The sequence below is a fragment of the Pelodiscus sinensis genome, chromosome 5 (genome assembly GCF_049634645.1).
Source record: "Pelodiscus sinensis isolate JC-2024 chromosome 5, ASM4963464v1, whole genome shotgun sequence".
In the NCBI taxonomy this organism is placed as follows: Eukaryota; Metazoa; Chordata; order Testudines; family Trionychidae; genus Pelodiscus; species Pelodiscus sinensis.
In genome coordinates, this window is record NC_134715.1 from 24,442,516 (window position 1) to 24,461,615 (window position 19,100).

At 42.5% G+C, this 19,100-nt stretch overlaps 1 protein-coding gene across 4 annotated transcripts in view; it reads left to right on the forward strand.

Moving 5' to 3' along the window:
* BANK1 (B cell scaffold protein with ankyrin repeats 1) overlaps positions 1–19,100 on the forward strand; it is a 425,960-nt gene that overhangs the window by 19,838 nt on the left and 387,022 nt on the right. The window contains exon 1 of one of the 4 annotated variants that reach the window (XM_075929669.1): positions 3,880–6,536. The exons of the other annotated variants lie outside the window; for them this stretch is intronic. Within the exon in view, the coding sequence (XP_075785784.1) occupies positions 6,524–6,536 (13 nt within the window). The 5' untranslated portion in view covers positions 3,880–6,523. Of the gene's footprint in view, positions 1–3,879; positions 6,537–19,100 lie in introns of those variants that run through there. 4 annotated transcript variants of the gene reach the window in all.

The window sequence follows — 19,100 nt, forward strand, 5'->3', positions numbered from 1 at the left end:
ACAGCCACAAAATTCACACCATATAAAAAACATTGACAATTAACAGAAAAAAAACATGTCACATACTTAACATCTTATTTCTACTGGACATGTGAACATTCTTTAAGCCATTACATAGAACTAATAACATAATCATCTCTAAGTTTAACAGGCAATACACCCTTATTAGTTCTCTGGGACCTTCTTACAACAGGTGGTTCATTACCCATATTTTCTATTTCCCTGTCTTCGGGTAATACTGGGTCAGCCTGAGGAATCTGGTCATCCTCGTTATGGTCTGGGGTTGCTACCCTCTGTTCCCCTTGGTATTCAGTTTGTGGGACTAGAACCATTCCCCAATTCCTTTCAGTCTCTTCAGGCCGTCCTGATCTACGCCTCCTAGGATTCCTGACTGAACTAAAGGTGCAATGTTTTAGCTGATCTTTATGTACTGTCCTCTCCTGACCTCCCCATTCAGGTCGAATGGTGTAAACTGGCAGGTCAGGATTGTTGTGAGCAACTACAATGTGAGGACTTGACTCCCATTTGTCCTGTATTTTATTATGCCCCCAGTGTCTATGATTACGAACTAGTACACGATCACCAGGCCTGATGAGAGCCCCCCTGGACTTGAGATCATACACAGCTAAGAGTCCTCTTCCTGCTTTGGGCTGCCTGTTTAGACATACTGAGAGCAACTTCACAGGCTCTCTTCAGCCTGTCATGGTGACTTTTGACCCAATCATCCAGATTGGTCACCTCATCTTCCTCAGAGCCCTCTCTGTCCAGAATATCCAATGGCAACCTGGGATCTCTAGCAAACATGAGATAAAAAGGAGAATAACCTGTCGACGAATGGATGTGGCTATTATAGGCCATCACCAGCTCAGGGAGATGTTCCTGCCAGGCTCGTTTCTTTTCAGGCAGCAGTGTTCTGAGCATGTCATGCATTGTCCGGGTAAACCTTTCGCACTGAGCATTTCCTTGCGGGTGATAGGGTGGTGTTCGGCTTTTGGCTATGCCATACAGTTTACACAATGCTGATATCACCCCTGACTCAAAATTCCTCCCCTGGTCTGAGTGTAACCATGTTAGACAACCATAATACATAAACCAGTGTTTTAGGAGGGCTAACAGTTCCCTTACACAATACAGAACTAAGTATCAGAGAGAGAAGATTAGCGGAGGGGAAGTGAATGTGAGAAAACCAAAATGTAGATAGTGCAATTTATCATGTTGAATGCAGCAACAAAGAAAAATACAAGAGTAGAAAAATCTAGACTGAAAAACAGAAAAGTTCTTCTCTCTACATAAGAAAAGTTAAGAACTAATAAACTCACTTTGGGGTAGAGAGAAAGGTGTTTACATTATAAGAGGATGATTTGGACTCCTGTGCATTGTCCACTGATTTTTGCTGGGTCCAGTGACTGTGTCCAGAGGGACAAATAAAAGACAGTAATAGAAGAAGAAAACTGAAAACCCTGCATCTCCAGTCAGTGTGGCAGGTTCCTGGAAAGCCAGCCAACCACATAGACTGTTCCCTCACAGCTTGAAGTTTAGAACCTCACTGGAATACACGTCTGCTGTAATATGCATATTTTTTTGACAATCACATACAGATTTTTCATGACTAAGTCTTGCAAATGGATCCTCATAGGTACAGGTGTGATGATCACTGGATTAAGAACATGCACATTTCTATACAATGGTTCATCTAGCCCAATATCCTGTGTGTAATTATATGGGGGAGGAGGAAGCAGGGAGGGCATGGATGGGAGACTGAAGTCAGAGCCCTGCAGTTGGGCTCAGAGCTCTAGATTCTCCAGTGGTTGGCCAACAGTTCCAGCTGTCCCTGCTGTATCACAGCTGAAGTGGAAAATGTCCCTAAAGCCTCTGAAATTCATGGATTCTGTGACTTTGTGATCTAGATGACCTACTCTTATCCTTACTAATAGCCATCGATTAACTTGTCCTTCTTGAACTTATCTAATAGTTTTTAACCCAGTTATAGTTTTGGCCTTCACAATATTTCCTGGCAATGAGTTCCATAGTTTGACTGTGTATTATATGAAGAAATATTTTCCGTTGTTTGTTTTAAACCAGCTGCCTATTAATTCCCCTGTGTGACCCATGGTTCTGGTGAAGGGGTAAGACACACTTCCCTATTCACTTTTTCCATACCATTCATGATTTTATAGAGATCTATTCCCCTCACATTTATCACCTCTTTTCTAAAATGAACAGTCCCAGTTTTTTTAATCTGACCTATAACGGGGTTGACGCGCTACTGCAACACCTTCTGCTGGGAATTAGCTCAGTTTGTTGGAGTGAGCTGCTTTCTGGCTAGTGCCTCACCTGTCGTCACTCTGCTCTGCTATCGCCACTGTCTCTCTGTAGACTCACATCGCTTCTTGGACGGCGGCGCCCTCTTCAGGACACTGCCCTCTGGCAGTGCCTGTCACTCCAATCTTACCCTTTCTGGGGGGGGGTTGGCAATCCTCAGACTCACACCTGCCACTGTGCCCAACTGCAGCCTCAAAGTCTAGCCCTTCACCTCAGGGGCAGGCTGTAGTCTATGAAGGCCATGCTCTGTGCAGTGCAAAGGGAACAGCGGGATCCAGGTCCACCCACTACTCTGGGTCCTGGCCCAGGGACACTGTGGCAGCAGCCTTGTCCTGCCCTCTTTCATGCCTTTTAACTGCCCTCTCATTCCCTGGGCCACTTCCCTGTGGCCTATGCACCTTCTCGGGCCTTGTATCCAGGCCTGTGGCCTGGGAGGTATCAGGCTGGAGCTTTTCTCTAGCTCCCCTGAACATGCCCAGCACTGTTCTACCTATCATAGAATCATAGAATACTAGGACTAGAAGGGACCTCGAGAGGTCATCGAGTCCAGTCCCCTGCCCTTATGGCAGGACCAAATTCTGTCTAGACCATCCCTGATAGACATTTATCTAACCTACTCTTAAATATCTCCAGAGATGGAGATTCCACAACCTCCCTGGGCAATTTATTCCAGTGTTTGACTATCCTGACAGGAACTTTTTCCTAATGTCCAACCTAAACCTCCCTTGCTGCAGTTTAAGCCCGTTGCTTCTTGTTCTATCCTCAGAAGCCAAGATGAACAAGTTTTCTCCCTCCTCCTTATGACACCCTTTTAGATACCTGAAAACTGCTATCATGTCCCCCCTCAATCTTCTCTTTTCTAAACTAAACAAACCCACTTCTTTCAGCCTTCCCTCATAGGTCATGTTCTCTAGATCTTTAATCATTCTCGTTGCTCTTCTCTGGACCCTATCCAATTTCTCCACATCTTTCTTGAAATGCGGTGCCCAGAACGGGACACAATACTCCAGTTGAGGCCTAACCAGCACAGAGTAGAGCGGAAGAATGACTTCGGGATATCTTGCTCACAACACACCTGTTAATGCATCCCAGAATCATGTTTGCTTTCTTTGCAACAGCATCACACTGCTGACTCATATTAAACTAGTGGTCCACTATAATCCCTAGATCCCTTTCTGCCGTATTCCTTCCCAGACCATCGCTTCCCATTCTGTATGTGTGAAACTGATTGTTCCTTCCTAAGTGGAACACTTTGCATTTGTCTTTATTAAACTTCATCCTATTTACCTCAGACCATTTCTCCAATTTGTCCAGGTCATTTTGAATTATGACCCTATCCTCCAGATTAGTTGCAACCCCACTTGTTATGCCTTTCTAGCAGGACTGTGAACCATTAATAACTACGCTCTGAGTACGGTTATCCAGCCAGTTATGCACCCACTTTATAGTAGCCTCATCTAAGTTGTATTTACCTAGTTTATTGATAAGAATATCATGCGAGACCGTATCAAACGCCTTGCTAAAGTCTAAGTATACCACATCCACCGCTTCTCCCTTATCCACAAGACTCATTGTCCTATTAAAGAAAGCTATTAGTTTGGTTTGACATAATTTGTTCTTTACAAATCCATGCTGGCTGTTCCCTATCACCTTGCCACTTTCCAAGTGTTTACAGATGATTTCCTTAATTACTTGCTCCATTATCTTCCCTGGCACAGAAGTTAAACTAACTGGTCTGTAGTTTCCTGGGTTGTTCTAATTTCCCTTTTTATAGATGGGCACTATATTTGCCCTTTTTCAGTCCTCTGGAATCTCTCCTGTCTCCCATGATTTTCCAAAGATGATAGCTCCTTGAGTATTCTAGGATGCATTTCATCAGGCCCTGGTGACTTGCAGGCATCTAACTTGTCTAGGTGATTTTTAAGTTGTTCTTTTTTTATTTTACCTTCTAAAATTACCCCTTTCCCACTAGCATTCACTATGTTAGGCATTCCTACAGACTTCTCGGTGAAGACCAAAACAAAGAAGTCATTGAGCATCTCTGCCATTTCCAAGTTTCCTGTTACTGTTTCTCCCTCCTCACTGACCAGTGGGCCTACCCTCTCCTTGGTCTTCCTCTTGCTTCTAATGTATTTATAAAACGTCTTCTTGTTTCCCTTTATTCCCGTAGCTAGTTTGAGGTCATTCTGTGCCTTTGCCTTTCTAATCTTGCCCGTGTATTCCTGTGCGATTTGCCTATATTCATCCTTTGTAATTTGTCCTACTTTCCATTTTTTATATGACTCCTTTTTTATTTTTAGATCATGCAAGATCTCGTGGTTAAGCCAAGGCGGTCTTTTGCCATGTTTTCTATCTTTTCGACACATCGGAATAACTTGCTTTTGGGCCCTTAACAATGTCCCTTTGAAAAACTGCCAACTCTCCTCAGTTGTTTTTCCCCTCAGTCTCGATTCCCATGGGACCTTAACTATCAGCTCTCTGAACTTACCAAAATCCGCCTTCCTGAAATCCATTGTTTCTATTTTGCTGTTCTCCCTTCTACCCTTCCTTAGAATTGTGAATTCTATGATTTCATGATCACTTTCACCCAAGCTGCCTTCCACTTTCAAATTCTCAACTAGTTCCTCCCTATTTGTTAGGATCAAATCTAGAACAGCTTCCCCCGGTAGCTTTTTCAACCTTCTGAAATAAAAAGTTGTCGAAATGCAGTCCAAGAACTTATTGGGTAGTCTGTGCCCCGCAGTTTATTTTCCCAACATATATCTGGGAAATCATACCTATGATGCTATGATTTCCTGGAGAGCCAGTCCTGCACCCTCACTGGTCAGGATCCAAGTGCCCTCTGCTCTGCTGAGCAGTCCTTCATAACAGGGCTGCCCCAGCAAGCTACCATTTGATTGGCTCAGTAGAAGACTCCCTGATTGGAAGAGTTCCCTCTGACCTGCTTTAACTCCTCCCTTGCAGTAGTGGGTCAACTGCCCTCCTGCATGTCCTCATATGGAAGCAGTTGCATGCTGCTATCTTTTTGTTGCCCTTCTGTGTACCTTATCCAGTTCCCGTATAGCTTGCTAGAGACAGGGTGACCAGAATTGCACACAGTATTCAAGGTGTGAGTATACCCTGGATTTATTTAGCAGCATTATGATATTTTTTATTATCTGTCTCTTTCCCAATAGTTTCTAACATCCAATTCATTTTTTAGACTGTCATGGAGAAGATATTTTTATCTATGCATAATTCCATGCATTCTTTCTTGAGTGATGCCATCATTTTGTATATATCATTTGGACAATTTTTTCTAACTTTCATGTGCACTAACCAACATCCAATTCCATCTTCCATTTTGTGTCCCAGTCATTCAATTTTGTGAAATCCCTTTGTAACTCTTTGCAGACCATTTTGGACTTACTGTCTTGAGTAATTTCTTATTCTCTACATCCTTGTCCACCTTTCTGTTTACCTTCTTTTCCAGATAACTTATGAATAAGTTAAACAGAATCAGTCCCAGTACAGATTTTAGGGGGACACTGCTTTTTACTACTTTCCAATATGAAAACTGATAACTTTTTACCACTTCCATTATTCCTATCCTTTGTTTCCTATCATTTAATCCATAAGAGAACCTTCCCTTTTATTTCATGACTGCTTTGTTTGCTTAAGAGCCTTTGGTGAGGGATCTTGTCAAAGGCTTTCTGAAAGTCCAAATGCACTATATTCATTGTCTCACCCTTGTCCATATACTTGTTGATACACTCAAAGCATTTAAATAGATTGAGAAGGCGTAATTCCCCTTGACAAAAGCTGCGTTGACTCTTTTCCAACATAATATTTATGTGTCTGATAATCTTTCCTTTACTATAGGTTCAACCAATTTGCGTGGTATTGAAGTTAGGGTTCCCGGCCTGTAGTTGCAAGAATCACTTCTGAAATCTTTTATAAAAGCCAGCATTGCAAGTGATAAGCGTAATCTCTACTGATGCAGCTAAGGGACAAGGCCTGTTTGCTTATAGGCTATAGTTTACTTGTGAACTTCTATTTGTGGTCTGGCAACTAGGAGAAGACAAAAAGCCATAATGTGCTATGCAGTGGTCTGCCTGTAAATGTCCTTTTGTAGGATCAGGGTCTAAAGCAGGAATCTGAGCACCTGCCATTTTCAAGAGAAACCAGTGATCACAAATGTTAACCTTCTAATGAAAAAGAAATGCTTGCTGGAGGTATGTATCTTAAATAATTTATAAATTGTAATGTTATTTGGTCAGGTTGGTTGATTTTTGAAATGTATGAATTGTCTTAATATATGGTGGTATAATGTGATTAAACAGGGAAAAATGTTAAAAATTACTCGGACATATTAGATGTCTTCAGGTTGTCAGGGCCTAATGAAATACATTCTAGAATACTCTAAGAGCTTACTAAGGAGGTATCTGAGCCATTAGTGATCATCATAAAAAAATTATGGAAAAGATCAGACAGATTCCAGAGGACTGCAAGGTGACAAATGTAGTGCCTAGCTATAAAATGGAAAATAAGGACAATCCAAGGAATTACAGACCAGTCAGTTTAACTTCAGTATCCGGAAAGATACTGGAGCAAATAATTAAGCAATTAATTCACAAACACCTAGATTATTTATTTTAGTGTTTGTGTAGTCATCTAGCCAAGTGATGGTGTCTTCAATGATATAACACAGTTCTTCTAGAGCACCACTGAACCTAGTTAGGGGGCATTCATCGACAATATGTATCACAACCTCTGTTGCATCGCAGCTGCATAAAGAGCTGTTTAATACAGCATTCTTGGCCATAGTTGAATTGAAAGTAGAAATTGCTTTGAGCAAAAATCACTGTAAGTAGTGGTGATTGCAGAAAAGTAAAGGATTTGTTTTCCACTCCACTGGAAGCAATGCCCTGTTGTACTATGGTGATTTCTAGATTCCGTCCGTTTCTAACAGTTTCCTGCACACAGGTAATCTAACTGTTCAGTTACAAAGCTCCAATCATGGAATCCCACATGCAGCTCCATTTAAATTAATGGAGCTCCAGGGGATTACAGCAGCCTGCCTGCATGCTGACAGTTGCTGGATCACGGCTTACATTGTATGTACCTATGTGCCATTTTCTTTGGGCATGTTATCAGTTGTGGGAGGGAAAAGTGATTTATTTCATATGACAAAGTTCCCATAAGAATTTGTGTTTTCTCCCACTCTTGAACTTTACAGGTCAGATTCTCATGTGAGATCTAGCCCCTTTGCACTACTCAAGTAGCACAAAGGTGCTATGTTCTGATTGTCCCTGGCCAGTTGAGAATTCCCCTGAGTAGATGGGTGATATAAGTTGCCACAGAGTTGGTGGTTCTGGCTCCTGCATTATCTGCTTCCTTGATCCCCACTGGGGATGTAAAATCCCATTTGATTGGTTAAATAGTTAAACATGATGTTTAATGGGTTATCTGATTAAAGGGAGAGCCGGGGAGACTTCAGCCTGGCTGGGCTGGAGTGGACCAGTCAGTTTAACTGGCTGGGCTGGAGCTGCTTCAGCCCTCACCAGTTAACCAAAATTGGTAAGTATCACCCATTAAGTATCACTGATTAACCTTTCACATCCTCAATCCACATGCTGGCTTATGGGATGTATAGGGTTTGTAGGGGCTCTTAACTCCTAGCTATGAGTATGATTGGCATGATGTGTAGGTTTCACCTGTCTTCCTTTCCTGTTCTAGTGGTTGAAGGAAAAAGCAGAGGACTGTATAAGATGCTGGTGACAGCAGGGCAGGAGACATGGAACTGAAAGTGTGCAAAAGATAAAGGAAGCAGTAAAGTGAAGTATTGAGAAGGAGTGCAGGGAGTTAGGTGTGAAGTAGGATGAAATGAGATCAGAATGACACAGGGTCTTAAAGAAAGTGGTTAGAGTCTATGTGATACACTAAGACAGGCGGCTAAAGAATAGCTTCAGGGATGGAGTGGTTTGGCTCAGGTGATGGAGGGGAAAGCTGCATTTTGAGTGGAATGTTGTGGGAGATTTGAGAAATGGGACGGTCAAAGAGCACAAGGCTATAATAGTTAAGGCAAGAAAAATCCAATAGTAGGCTGTGCAGTTTGAATAATGGCTATAACAAGCAAGGGCAACTTCCAATGGTATTGAACATAGAAAGAGACTAGGTATGGAATAGGGATGTAAAATCCCATTTAACTTATTAACTGATTAAACATGAAATTTAACAGATTAACCATTTAAGGGGGGGGGACTTACAGTAGCTTGATGTATGTTATATTTCCCTAATTTGCTCATGAGAAGGTCAAGCGAGACAGTATCAAAAGCCTTACCAAAAATCACTGAATGCAATGGACAAGATATAAACATTAATTATGTACAGTAGAGAAGGCATTTACTTACACATCATTGCAATGAGCAATGGAAGGCAAAGAAACGCAGAAATTGTACACATTACATAATAGTTTAATAGCAAATTGAGACTATAATCACTCAGCTAGTTCATATGGCGGTGGCAAAAGTGCCCCACCTCTACGATAACTGCTTTAACTGAAACAGGTGTGCCACTGCTTCACAGCATTTTAGGTCATGATCTCACTGTAAAACTTATAAGCAGTTGTAATCTTCATTTCCATTAGTGGCAAATCTCTGAGAAGCAAAATGGGAAAACATTTTCCATTATCGGAGAGTAGTGCTAAAGTGCTTTTGCTGTCCCTCCCAAACAAATCCATTTTGGCTTTCTTCAGGGGATTGCCTTGTTGAGGTCCAGCAGCTCAAAGATAGATGTATAGTGAGATATGTTACTGGATGTTTGCCAAGTACTTTGACTAGTGAATCCATTCCTGATGTGACAGGAGGAAATTAGTTATCTCAGGGACACTGATTAACATTTCATTCTCATTTGATTTTCACCAACAAATTACAGGAATTGCTTTGATTTCTGGTGGAACTTATCTAGAATTCCATAGTGTATTTATATTCTCACAGCAAGACTCATGTAATAGATTAATGGCCATATGTTACTCTTTGTGGAGAGTCTATGTATGGGAAACGCCAGTGTTTCAGCTTGTAGAGTTTTATCTTAATTGCTCAAACTAGATCATCCTGGTCTGTCAACTCTTTCCTCACACCTTGCACATGCACAGAACTGAAAGGGATTTTATACTGAGTTCTGAGGAAGAATTCTATATGCTATATCTGTGGAGTGCTGGGCTTTTGCATGGAAACCAGTGTATGCGTGCCTCTTTCCATCACAACCTTCTTTCATTGTAGCATGGTTCCTCAATAGTGGCTGCGATAATTTCTCCTTGGTGGGTGTGATGGACAGCATGCAGAAATGACAGGGTTAGCATACTCCTACAAATCTTTCTCTTGGTAAGTTCAAGAGGGAATAGTGCAGAAGAGAGCACCCACTCTCTTCAACGCCAAGCATTTCTCTATTAATGCAAAATCAAGAACCTGCAGAGTAGGAGGGAAGGGTTTGAGTGGAATTAGGGCTAGCGGCAAAGCATACCGCATCTCTACCTAAGATGGCATTATGCTTAGCTTCTCTGCCAGTGAAAATCTGTGTTTAAAATAATAATATAGGTGCATATTTGACTACAGGTTGTATTTCTCTAGTCCAGCATACTCTGGTTCGGCAACATTCATGGTCTGACATGATTTTAGTTAGCCAGATGATTTTAGTTATCATAGACATGGCCAAGTTTCCTGTGATCCCATAAAGTTTGTTTACAGACACCAGTCCCTGCTGTCAGTGCTGTTATTTAGCTCTAATTTATCCTTAAATGTCTTCTCAGAGGCCAGTAAGCAGGGGAAGCGTTGGTAATGTTGCTACAGAGCCAGTCTTAGGGGGTGAGCCGGATGGTCGCCTGGGGCTGCCATTTTCAAGGAGCTGCCAACAGAGCCAGTCTTAGGGGTGGGCCACAACCGCACTTTGGCCCGACCTCCTGAATCTTCCCCCCAGGTTTCTCTGGTTACTCCCCGACTCTTTTTTTTTTTTACTCGAAAAATTTTTGTCCGGTATTTTTTTTTGAAGCCATTTGGCAACCCTATGGGCATTTTAAAAAAATGGCTCCCCACAGACGGATGCTGTGCCGGCATCCCACAGAGCAGCCTTTGTCTGCAGGGAGCCTGGGCCTGCTGTGGACAGAGGCTGCTCCATGGGATGCTGGTGCAGCCTCTCTCCATGGGGAGTTCAGCCCCCCCGCGGACAGGGGCTGCTTCACAGCAGCCAGCATGCAAGAAAAGCCGGTTCCCAGTGCGTATCAGCTCCCACCTGTCTCTTCCTCCCTCCCCCCCCCCCCCCGCTGGCTCTGATAGAAAGGCAGCAGTGTGGGTGGGGGTGGGGGACAAGCAGCACACGTGAGACATACGTCCCATGTGCAATACTCGTGAGGAGCTGGCTTGAAAGCTGGCTCCTGACTGTCCCCCTCACCCTCCACACTGCTGCCTTTCTATAAGAGGTGGCAATCCTGGGGTGGGGGTGTGGTGGGGGGTAGGTAGTTCCATAGGAGCCGGTGCTCATGGGGAGCTGGCTCCTGCCCTCCCCCCTTGCTGCGTCTGATTTAGAGGCAGCAAAGGGGGGGGCAGGATGTGTGTAGTTGATAAGATTAACTAATAAGCTTAACCTTATTGATTAATCATGTACTTGACATCCCTAGAATGCAGAGCATCAACTTGCTTCATGCCAATCACTGAGCAGAGAGGATGCCTTAAAATTGCTTATGGACTTACAGCGGCATCCATAGAATGTTGTTCTGCAGATTCCATACAAGAGAGAGAGAAATTGAGTAGCTCTCATTAGTCAGTGACTTGTTATTAGATGACCAGTTTATCAAAGTGAAAAACTAGGGGCACCTTGCGATTTGGACTGCAAGAGGGTTGGTAGTTGATATCCCTTCTTCATTCCAGACTGAAAAAAGTGGGACAAATTACAGGAAATGGTAGGCTACCCAGAATGATATGCTGACCAGGATTTCTCTGAAACTGGGATGAAACCCTAATTGTATTGAGACTGTCTGAGAAAATGGCATTGTCCCAAACTGGTTTTAACATGGTTAGAGCCTGTCTGTGCTATCTCAGGAAACTATTTTGTCCTTTTTGATGGTAAATACAATATTTAAAGGCAGCTCTCTAGAAAGGGGGAAACAAGTCACTATACAGAAAGAGCCAAAGAAAACTGCATTCTTATGGGTTGTCAAAGATTTCCTTTCATAGCAGGGAGAAGGACTAAACAGATCTTATTTTAAATTCAGGAAAATATATAATGTAGAGAATATAATGAAATCTGTGCAAAGGCCCTGTTTTTGTGATTCTATGTTATGTTAACCTGAAGGGTCAGTGACCTTTCTTAATTTTAAATGAAGAAAAAGCAGAAACTTGTTAAAAATCAGATTAATAGAGAAACTAATTATATAATGTATATGCTTAAAAGCAGTTAAAAACCACTGACCCTTTTAGATCTTTCCATGCCCAGATACATTTGTTTGGCATACTGCACACTTTTTTAAAGTAATATCCTCCTTGGTTTTCCAATTATTTCCTATTTTCCCAAACTCTATTTCTTCATAATCCCTTCAAATCTATACTCTGATATGAAATTCCATCCTCCCCAACTGTAAAAGTTCTTGATTTTCTTCTCAACAATACTATACCAAAAAGGTTTTTTGGGTGTCTCTTTTGAAGCATACAGAGCTAACATTTTTCTTTTCAAACCATGGTTTAAAGGGCACTTTCTTTGCTTCGTGTTGTGTTATGCTTTATGGGTGACCACATATCTATAACCCAAAGATTAGTTTGACTTAACAGAAAAGTCTTTTCTTACTATGGATGACTGCTGACACTTTCCTATTGTTTCTCATTGCAGAATTAATAATACATTTTATTTTTATCTTTGACTCTGGTTTGAAATACGAACAGTTGAAGCATAGCTTAATTTTGTCAGGTGATAATAGTTTCTATTACATTAATTTTACAGGAACAAAATACTTCTCAAATTACATTATATACAAAATGCAATAACTTCAAAGAAAAATAGTGAGAGATAAAAATCATTCTGAAAAGTGTATTATGTGCTGTACTGTTTTCACTATTGGGTTCTATTGAATTATATTTGGACTTCATCTTTTTCTGTACCCTGTAATAATTATTTTACTTTGGAAAATGAGGGTGGAAGTGGAAGTCTAGATGTAATGTAGTTTTCAAATAATCTCCCTCAGAAAATTGCATTTTAAAGAGAAATATTTCTAAAAGGAAAAAATGATATTGTGATATACAGAGATGAATGTTTGGGGCATACAGTAGTTTTTTAGCTTTGTAGAGGCTTTTAACTGTGGCTTGGTCTGTAAAAAGGGAGTTGGTGAACAGCTGCGGAACCTTTCATGTCTAAGAAATTGATTCAAAACCAAGGTACATGAAAAGAAACAAATCCTTTCTGATGAGTGGTATACATGAAATACTAACTCCACTGAAGTTAATGATAAAACTCTCTATCTTTTGTGAATAATGGATGGTTGTGACAGCAGTTCACATTGCAATAAGGAGCTGTGTCACTACTTGCCCGGTAATTCTTGCTGTGTTTTTGTTGCTGTAGCTCCCAACCTGGGATGTTCACAACAAATCTACAAGTATGCAAGTCACACTTTGAGGGCATGTCTATACTTTCTGGAAGAGCAATGCTCTGGAGGGCGATCTTCTGGCATTCGATTTAGCAGATCTAGTGTAGACCCATAAATTGAACGCTCAGGGCCGCTCCCACCTTTCGTGAGGAGTAAGGAAAGCCAACAGGAGCGTTTGCTCCCATTGGCCTCCTGCAGCATGGATGCCACCAAGGCTTGGCTTAAGGTAAGTCAGTTCCAGCTACATATTTTATGTAGCTGGAGTTGTGTGCCTTAAGGCAACCTTCCTGGTCTAGTGTAGGATTGGGTCTGAGTGTGTGTGTGCTACATTCAGCAGCATGGAACCCAGCAGTCTGTCTACAGACCCCCAGTCCCACTCTGTCTTGCACTAGCCTTGCTTACTACTTACAGGGTGACACCAACACACTTTTAGTCCCAGATTTTCTCCAAATCATGTGCTCTTTAATGTCCTTTCCCTCCACTGGACAGTTCAGAGAAATAAAGTTTGTTTTTATAAAGAGACAAAAGCACATCACAGTGTTAATGTGCTCTTCCGTTTCAATGCAGAACTGAGTTGGTTTATAATAAAGAAAATGAAACAAATTGATTAGCAACTGGATGTAGGTTAAGTGATGCCAAGTAAAAGAAATAGTTTGAAATGGTTATAGGCAAATAATTGAAAACATGCATCTAAATGCCTAAAGCTTATTCTAGTAAGATACAATCTTTGCCCAACTACATTTCTCAGCTATATACACTTCCTGGAGACTTCAATGTTCCTCTTTCTCAGCTTGTAAGAGTTCTGGCTTCTTGTGTCTGTCTAGCAATGGATGCCAAAAATGTCTTCTGTCCTTACTTATATCTTCCACAGTTCAACGACACCTTTCTTTAAGAGGCAGTATGATCTCATGTTATTTTTTTCTTTCCTGTTGGCTTCCCATCCCATTGCATATACATTGGGGCTTCTGCTGTTTTGATTCCACTCTGCTTAATTTACATATGAGATAGCTGTCTTTTCTCTTGTCTGGCAGGACATTTGTTTCTCTGTGTTTGGCCACAGACTTTAAAACATAATAGCACAAGTAACCATATTTTCTAATATATAGTGTCAACACCAACACAGACATTTCAACAGTGCTATTAGTTACCAGTGTGATATTAGCTTTCAGAAAAGACTTTGCTCTATTAACTTTATAATGCAGTAATATTGTATACATTAATTGATTGTATTGCTTATTTTGTGGGAATCAGGCCCCTTGTATTTTCAGACCAATAAATCATTGAAAGCTCTCAAAGTATAATGTATTCAAGCTGTGAGAAAGGCAACACTGAGTTTGAGGAAGGAAGCTCCATGCTCTTCCCCCACTAGTGTTTGCTGAAGTGGAAATTGTTCTCTTTTCTACCATATCCTTCTCTATTGTCTTGATGGTCCTGTTTACTGCTTATCTTGTAAATTGAGGTAAGCACATATTCCTTTGTTTAGGATAGACCTGTTTTTTAACAACTTCCCCAATAAACCCTGTATATACATACTTTAATCATAATTCCAGGATATATTCATAACTCTTAATGTACCTCATGTACGTACATTATACAAGAGTATGAATGATCAGTGAGTTATTAGTGTTCATGGGCACATTATTACAGTCCTGTGGAGGGTATGAGACAGGAATGCTCAGTCTGAGAGTGGGTTATTGCTCACTGTGACTGGGGAAGAGGTCTCACTTGATTAGGTTCCTGTGGGCTCCTCACAGATATTCAAAGTAAGGCAAAATTTTGCTCATAGTTTATATCATTGTAATTCCATAGTAATTCCACTGATTTTAGTTAAACTACTCTGGATCAGGGCTGGATTAATCTTTCTGGGGAGAGGGAGTTAGGCCTCTTAGGCTCTGGGATGGGGCAGAAATGAGGAGTTCAGAGTTGTGTGTTGAGCCAGAGGACTGGGTGTGTGAGGGGGTGAGGGCTCCAACTGGGTTTGTGGGCTCTGAGATGGGACTGGGGATGAGTGTTTGGGAAAGGGCTCCAAGCTGGGTCCAAGGAGTATGGAGTGCAAGAGAGGGCTCAGGGCTGGAGTAGGATGTTGGGGTGCAAGGCATTTACATGGGACAGCTCCCATTTGGTGGTGCAGGCTCCAGGGAGGAGAGGAGGAAGGTTGCTCTGTGCGCTGCCTAGCACGTGCCCATAGGCACCCCCCCCCATAACTTCCATTGTCTGTAATGCCCAGAAGGGGGAGGGGACCAGAAGCACACAGAGACACATTACTCTCCTGCATCTCTTCCCTCCCTCACTCCCAGCAGGCAGGGCTGAGACACAGTGGCTTTAGTAGCTGCAGCCCAGGGCCCTGGACTATTGGGGCCCATCAAAAAGATCTGCATTTCTGGTGGCATGGAGATCTTTTTTTGGAGTCCCTATTTAGCCAAGGGCCCTGGGCTGCAGCCCCTAAAATGCTTTCTTAATACAACCCTGCTGTACATAACTACACATACCACTGTAACAGTGATTCCTGACAGCTTTACGATAAATGTAATTAACAAAGACAACTCTTGTAGTCATTCTTAACAACAAAATGTTAAATCAAAATGAGAAGAATCTCTTGGAAAGCAACAAATCACATGGCACCAATAAAATGGAAGAGAAACAATCATGCAAAATAAATCCACTTATTCTCCCACCTCTAAATCAAAGACAGCTATATGTAATTTAATAACACTTGGCTTCTTATTTAAACAATAAACATTTCACTGAACTGCTGTACTGAAGTACTAGTTTTGTGAATTTCTCCATAAACAAAAGATCAGGAAAGAAGAATCAAGTATGAGTGTGTTAAATTCAAGTTTATATCATACATGACTTAGATCTGTTTCTCCATCCAGTGTATAAAAGATACATTTCATTCACCCTCTTTCCTTCTATAAAACCATTATTGTATATATTCTCCCTTTAAAAATGAATTTGAATTTGAAAAAAAAAACCTCAACTCACTGCTCAAAAACAACTTAAAGCTTTGACTATTAGCCTGATCCTTCATCCCTGTGGTTCTTAACCTCTTTGGCACGTTTACCCTTTCAGCTTAACCAACAAACCAAAATTACCCCTCCTCCTTTTTTGAATGGCAATAGACAAAAAGAAAATTACAATGAATCATTTTTATTGTATTTTGTTTTCTCATACATTATGTTGAACACCTATTGTATTTTAAACTTATTATATATTTGGTTTGTTATTCAGAAAAGGAAAACATCACGAATAGCATTTCTCAGATGAATTCCTCAGTGTGAAGGTTGATACTGCTTCTGCTTGACTAGCTTAGAGATACGAGGTTTTTTCACAGCTAATGTACATCTCAAGTCATGACTGAGATCCAGTTTATTCCTTGCCTTTATTTTAATGTTGACCATTGTAGAAAAACCGACCTTGTAGTAATAATTAGTAGCAAATGGAAATAGAAGTTTGAGAGCTCTGTCAGAGAGTATCGGGTATTCTAAACCAGCTTTTCACCAAAAAGTTGCCAGATCAGAATCCTGAAAATCTGCTTTCAATGTGTTATCTTCTCGCAGACCAAGGAATTCTGCTTTTGCCTTGATATCCTTGTCTTTGATTCCTTTTTTCCCCACTGTATATGGTCTCACAATCCATACATTCATGTGACACTGTTTTATATCTGGAAAGTATCTGCTGATGGATTCTCTTACCGACAGTGTCTTATGATATCATCAGCAAATGAACATCTCTGTTTGGTTGCCTCAGGCAGAGTTGTCAATTTACTGAGGAAGCTAGAATCCTTGTCTTAAGCTAGGAGAATATACACAGTATTTCCGAATAGTGAGAGGTTTATCTGATTAATTTCAGTAAAAAAAATCTGCAAGGTATGCCAATTTTAGAATGAGTGTATGGTTCATTATTTTCCTAAACAATTTTTGCTCTTTAGCAGATCTCTCTCTTTCAAAGAACATTGATATTTCTTCTCTTAGGCTATGTCCACACTGCAGAGTTTTTGCTCAAAAATGCATGTTTAAGCGCAAAAACTTGCAGAGCATCCACACTACAAGCGCGTTCTTGCACAAGAAAAGGTATAGTAAATTGTAAGAACAGAGGGCTTTTTGTGCAAGAGTTATTTCTCTTTCTACAAGGAATAAGCCTTTTTTGCACAAGAGCTTTTGCACAAAAAGGCATGTGTGGATGGGCAACAGGAGTTTCTTGTGCAAGATAGCATCCATACTGCTATGGATTCTCTTGCGTAAAAGCACATGGCAGTGTGGACGCGCTCTTGCGCAAGAAGCCTGCAGTGTATCCCAAGTTGCAACACTCGGTTTAAGACTTTTCTATGCGATAACCAGTAAACTTCTGGGTGAAACAGAAGTGCACTAAATTCAGCTCCAACCTCTTCACATAATACTTTAAACATTCCATTATTTGTGGAACTACCTTGAATATGATTAAAAATTTTAACAACCAAAGCGTATCTATGAAGCACAGAGTGGGTAAATATGACATGAGGTGTGACTTGCTTTATGTGAGCCTTAAGCCCAGAATGAATCCCCATCATTGACAGTGCTCCATCAGTGCACATACCAACTAATTTTTCCCATTGTAACATCTTATCGACAATGGAATTCTGCAATGTTCTGAACATATCTTCCCTGCATTCTGTAGTGGTTAGCGATTCAGAGAATAGGAATTCTTCCTTCACAGAGTCACCTTTTATGTACCCAGCCTATACAAGTAATTGTTCACAGGAGGTGACATCCATTGACTTGTCCAACTGAAGTGCAAATTAGGGACTAGCTTTCATCTCTGCAACTACTTGATCAAAAATGTCTTTGCTCATCTCAGATATGGGCCCTTTCACGGTACAGTTTGAAAGTGATATCTGATCCACCTTTTCCACATGTTGCTCCCCAAAAACAAGCCTCACTGTTTCAACCAGACATGGTTTGATAAGAGTCTCTCTGGATACGTCTACACTACAGCGCTAGTTCAAACTAACTTAGTTCGAATTAGTTAATTCGAACTAAGCTAATTCGAACTAACGCGTCTAGAACTAAAAACTAGTTCGAATTAGCGTTTTGCTAATTCGAACTAGCGCGTCCACACTGATTGGACGCAGGGGGGCATTTAAGGGCAGCTGAAACCGGTTCTGGCAGGGCATCAGGTCAGTAGTTGCTTTGTGTGGCTGCTGTCTGAGGCTATCTGAGGCTCGTGCTTAAAGGGACCCCCCTGGACAGCCGGTTCTCAGCTTTTCCTGCTTGCTTGCCAACCTCGCCGAGGGACAGCAAAGCGTTGGTCTCTGTGCCCGTCTGTGTCGGTGCTTCCCTTCGGGGGGGCCGCTGCAGGTGGCAACATGGAGCCAGAGCTCGCCCTGCACCTTCTGGTGCACTTTCTGGACTTGCTGCTGCAAGCCTGCCAGCAATGGCTCGAGGCTGCCTGGCACCACCTGGGGAACGTCAGCCCCCTGCCTCTCTGCCTGGCCACCCTTGAGGCCGTGGAGGAGCTGCGGCGGCGCCCCGGCACCGGCGTGCCCCGCCGCGTCTGGCGTCTGGACACCAGCAGCGACTGGTGGGACCGCATCGTCCTGGAGCGCTGGGACGACCGACAGTGGACCCAGAACTTTAGGATGAGGAGGGACACCTTCCTGGAGCTCTGCGAGTGGCTCGCCCCTGCCCTGCAAAGAAGGGACACTCGCATGAGGCCCGCCATCCCCCTCCAGAAGAGGATGGCCATCGCCATATGGAAGCTCTCCATGCTGGACAGCTACCGATCTGTCGGGAACCAGTTCGGCGTGGGGAGATCCACCGTCGGAGCGGTGCTCATGCAGGTAAGGCACTCGTCGGCCACCGAGCCGGAGGGAGGGGGGCTGCGAGGAGGGGATGGGCCACCCCAGGGACAAAGGGGGGGCGGGAGGAGGTGAAAGCGCCCTGCACCGGAGGGGTCGGGCTGTCCCGGCCGTACTAAACGCTGCCAGGGGGGTTGCATCCGGGAGTGGGGCGCGGGACACTGCCAGGACACGCACGCTCCCAGCCACCCGGACGCCCCACTGATTGGAGCTTTGCTGTGTCTCTCTCCGCAGGTGGTCAAGGCCATCAACCGGGTGCTGCTCCGCAGGGTGGTCCGCCTCGCCGACCCGGACGCCGTCATCCGGGGATTCGGCGCCCTCGGCTTCCCCAAC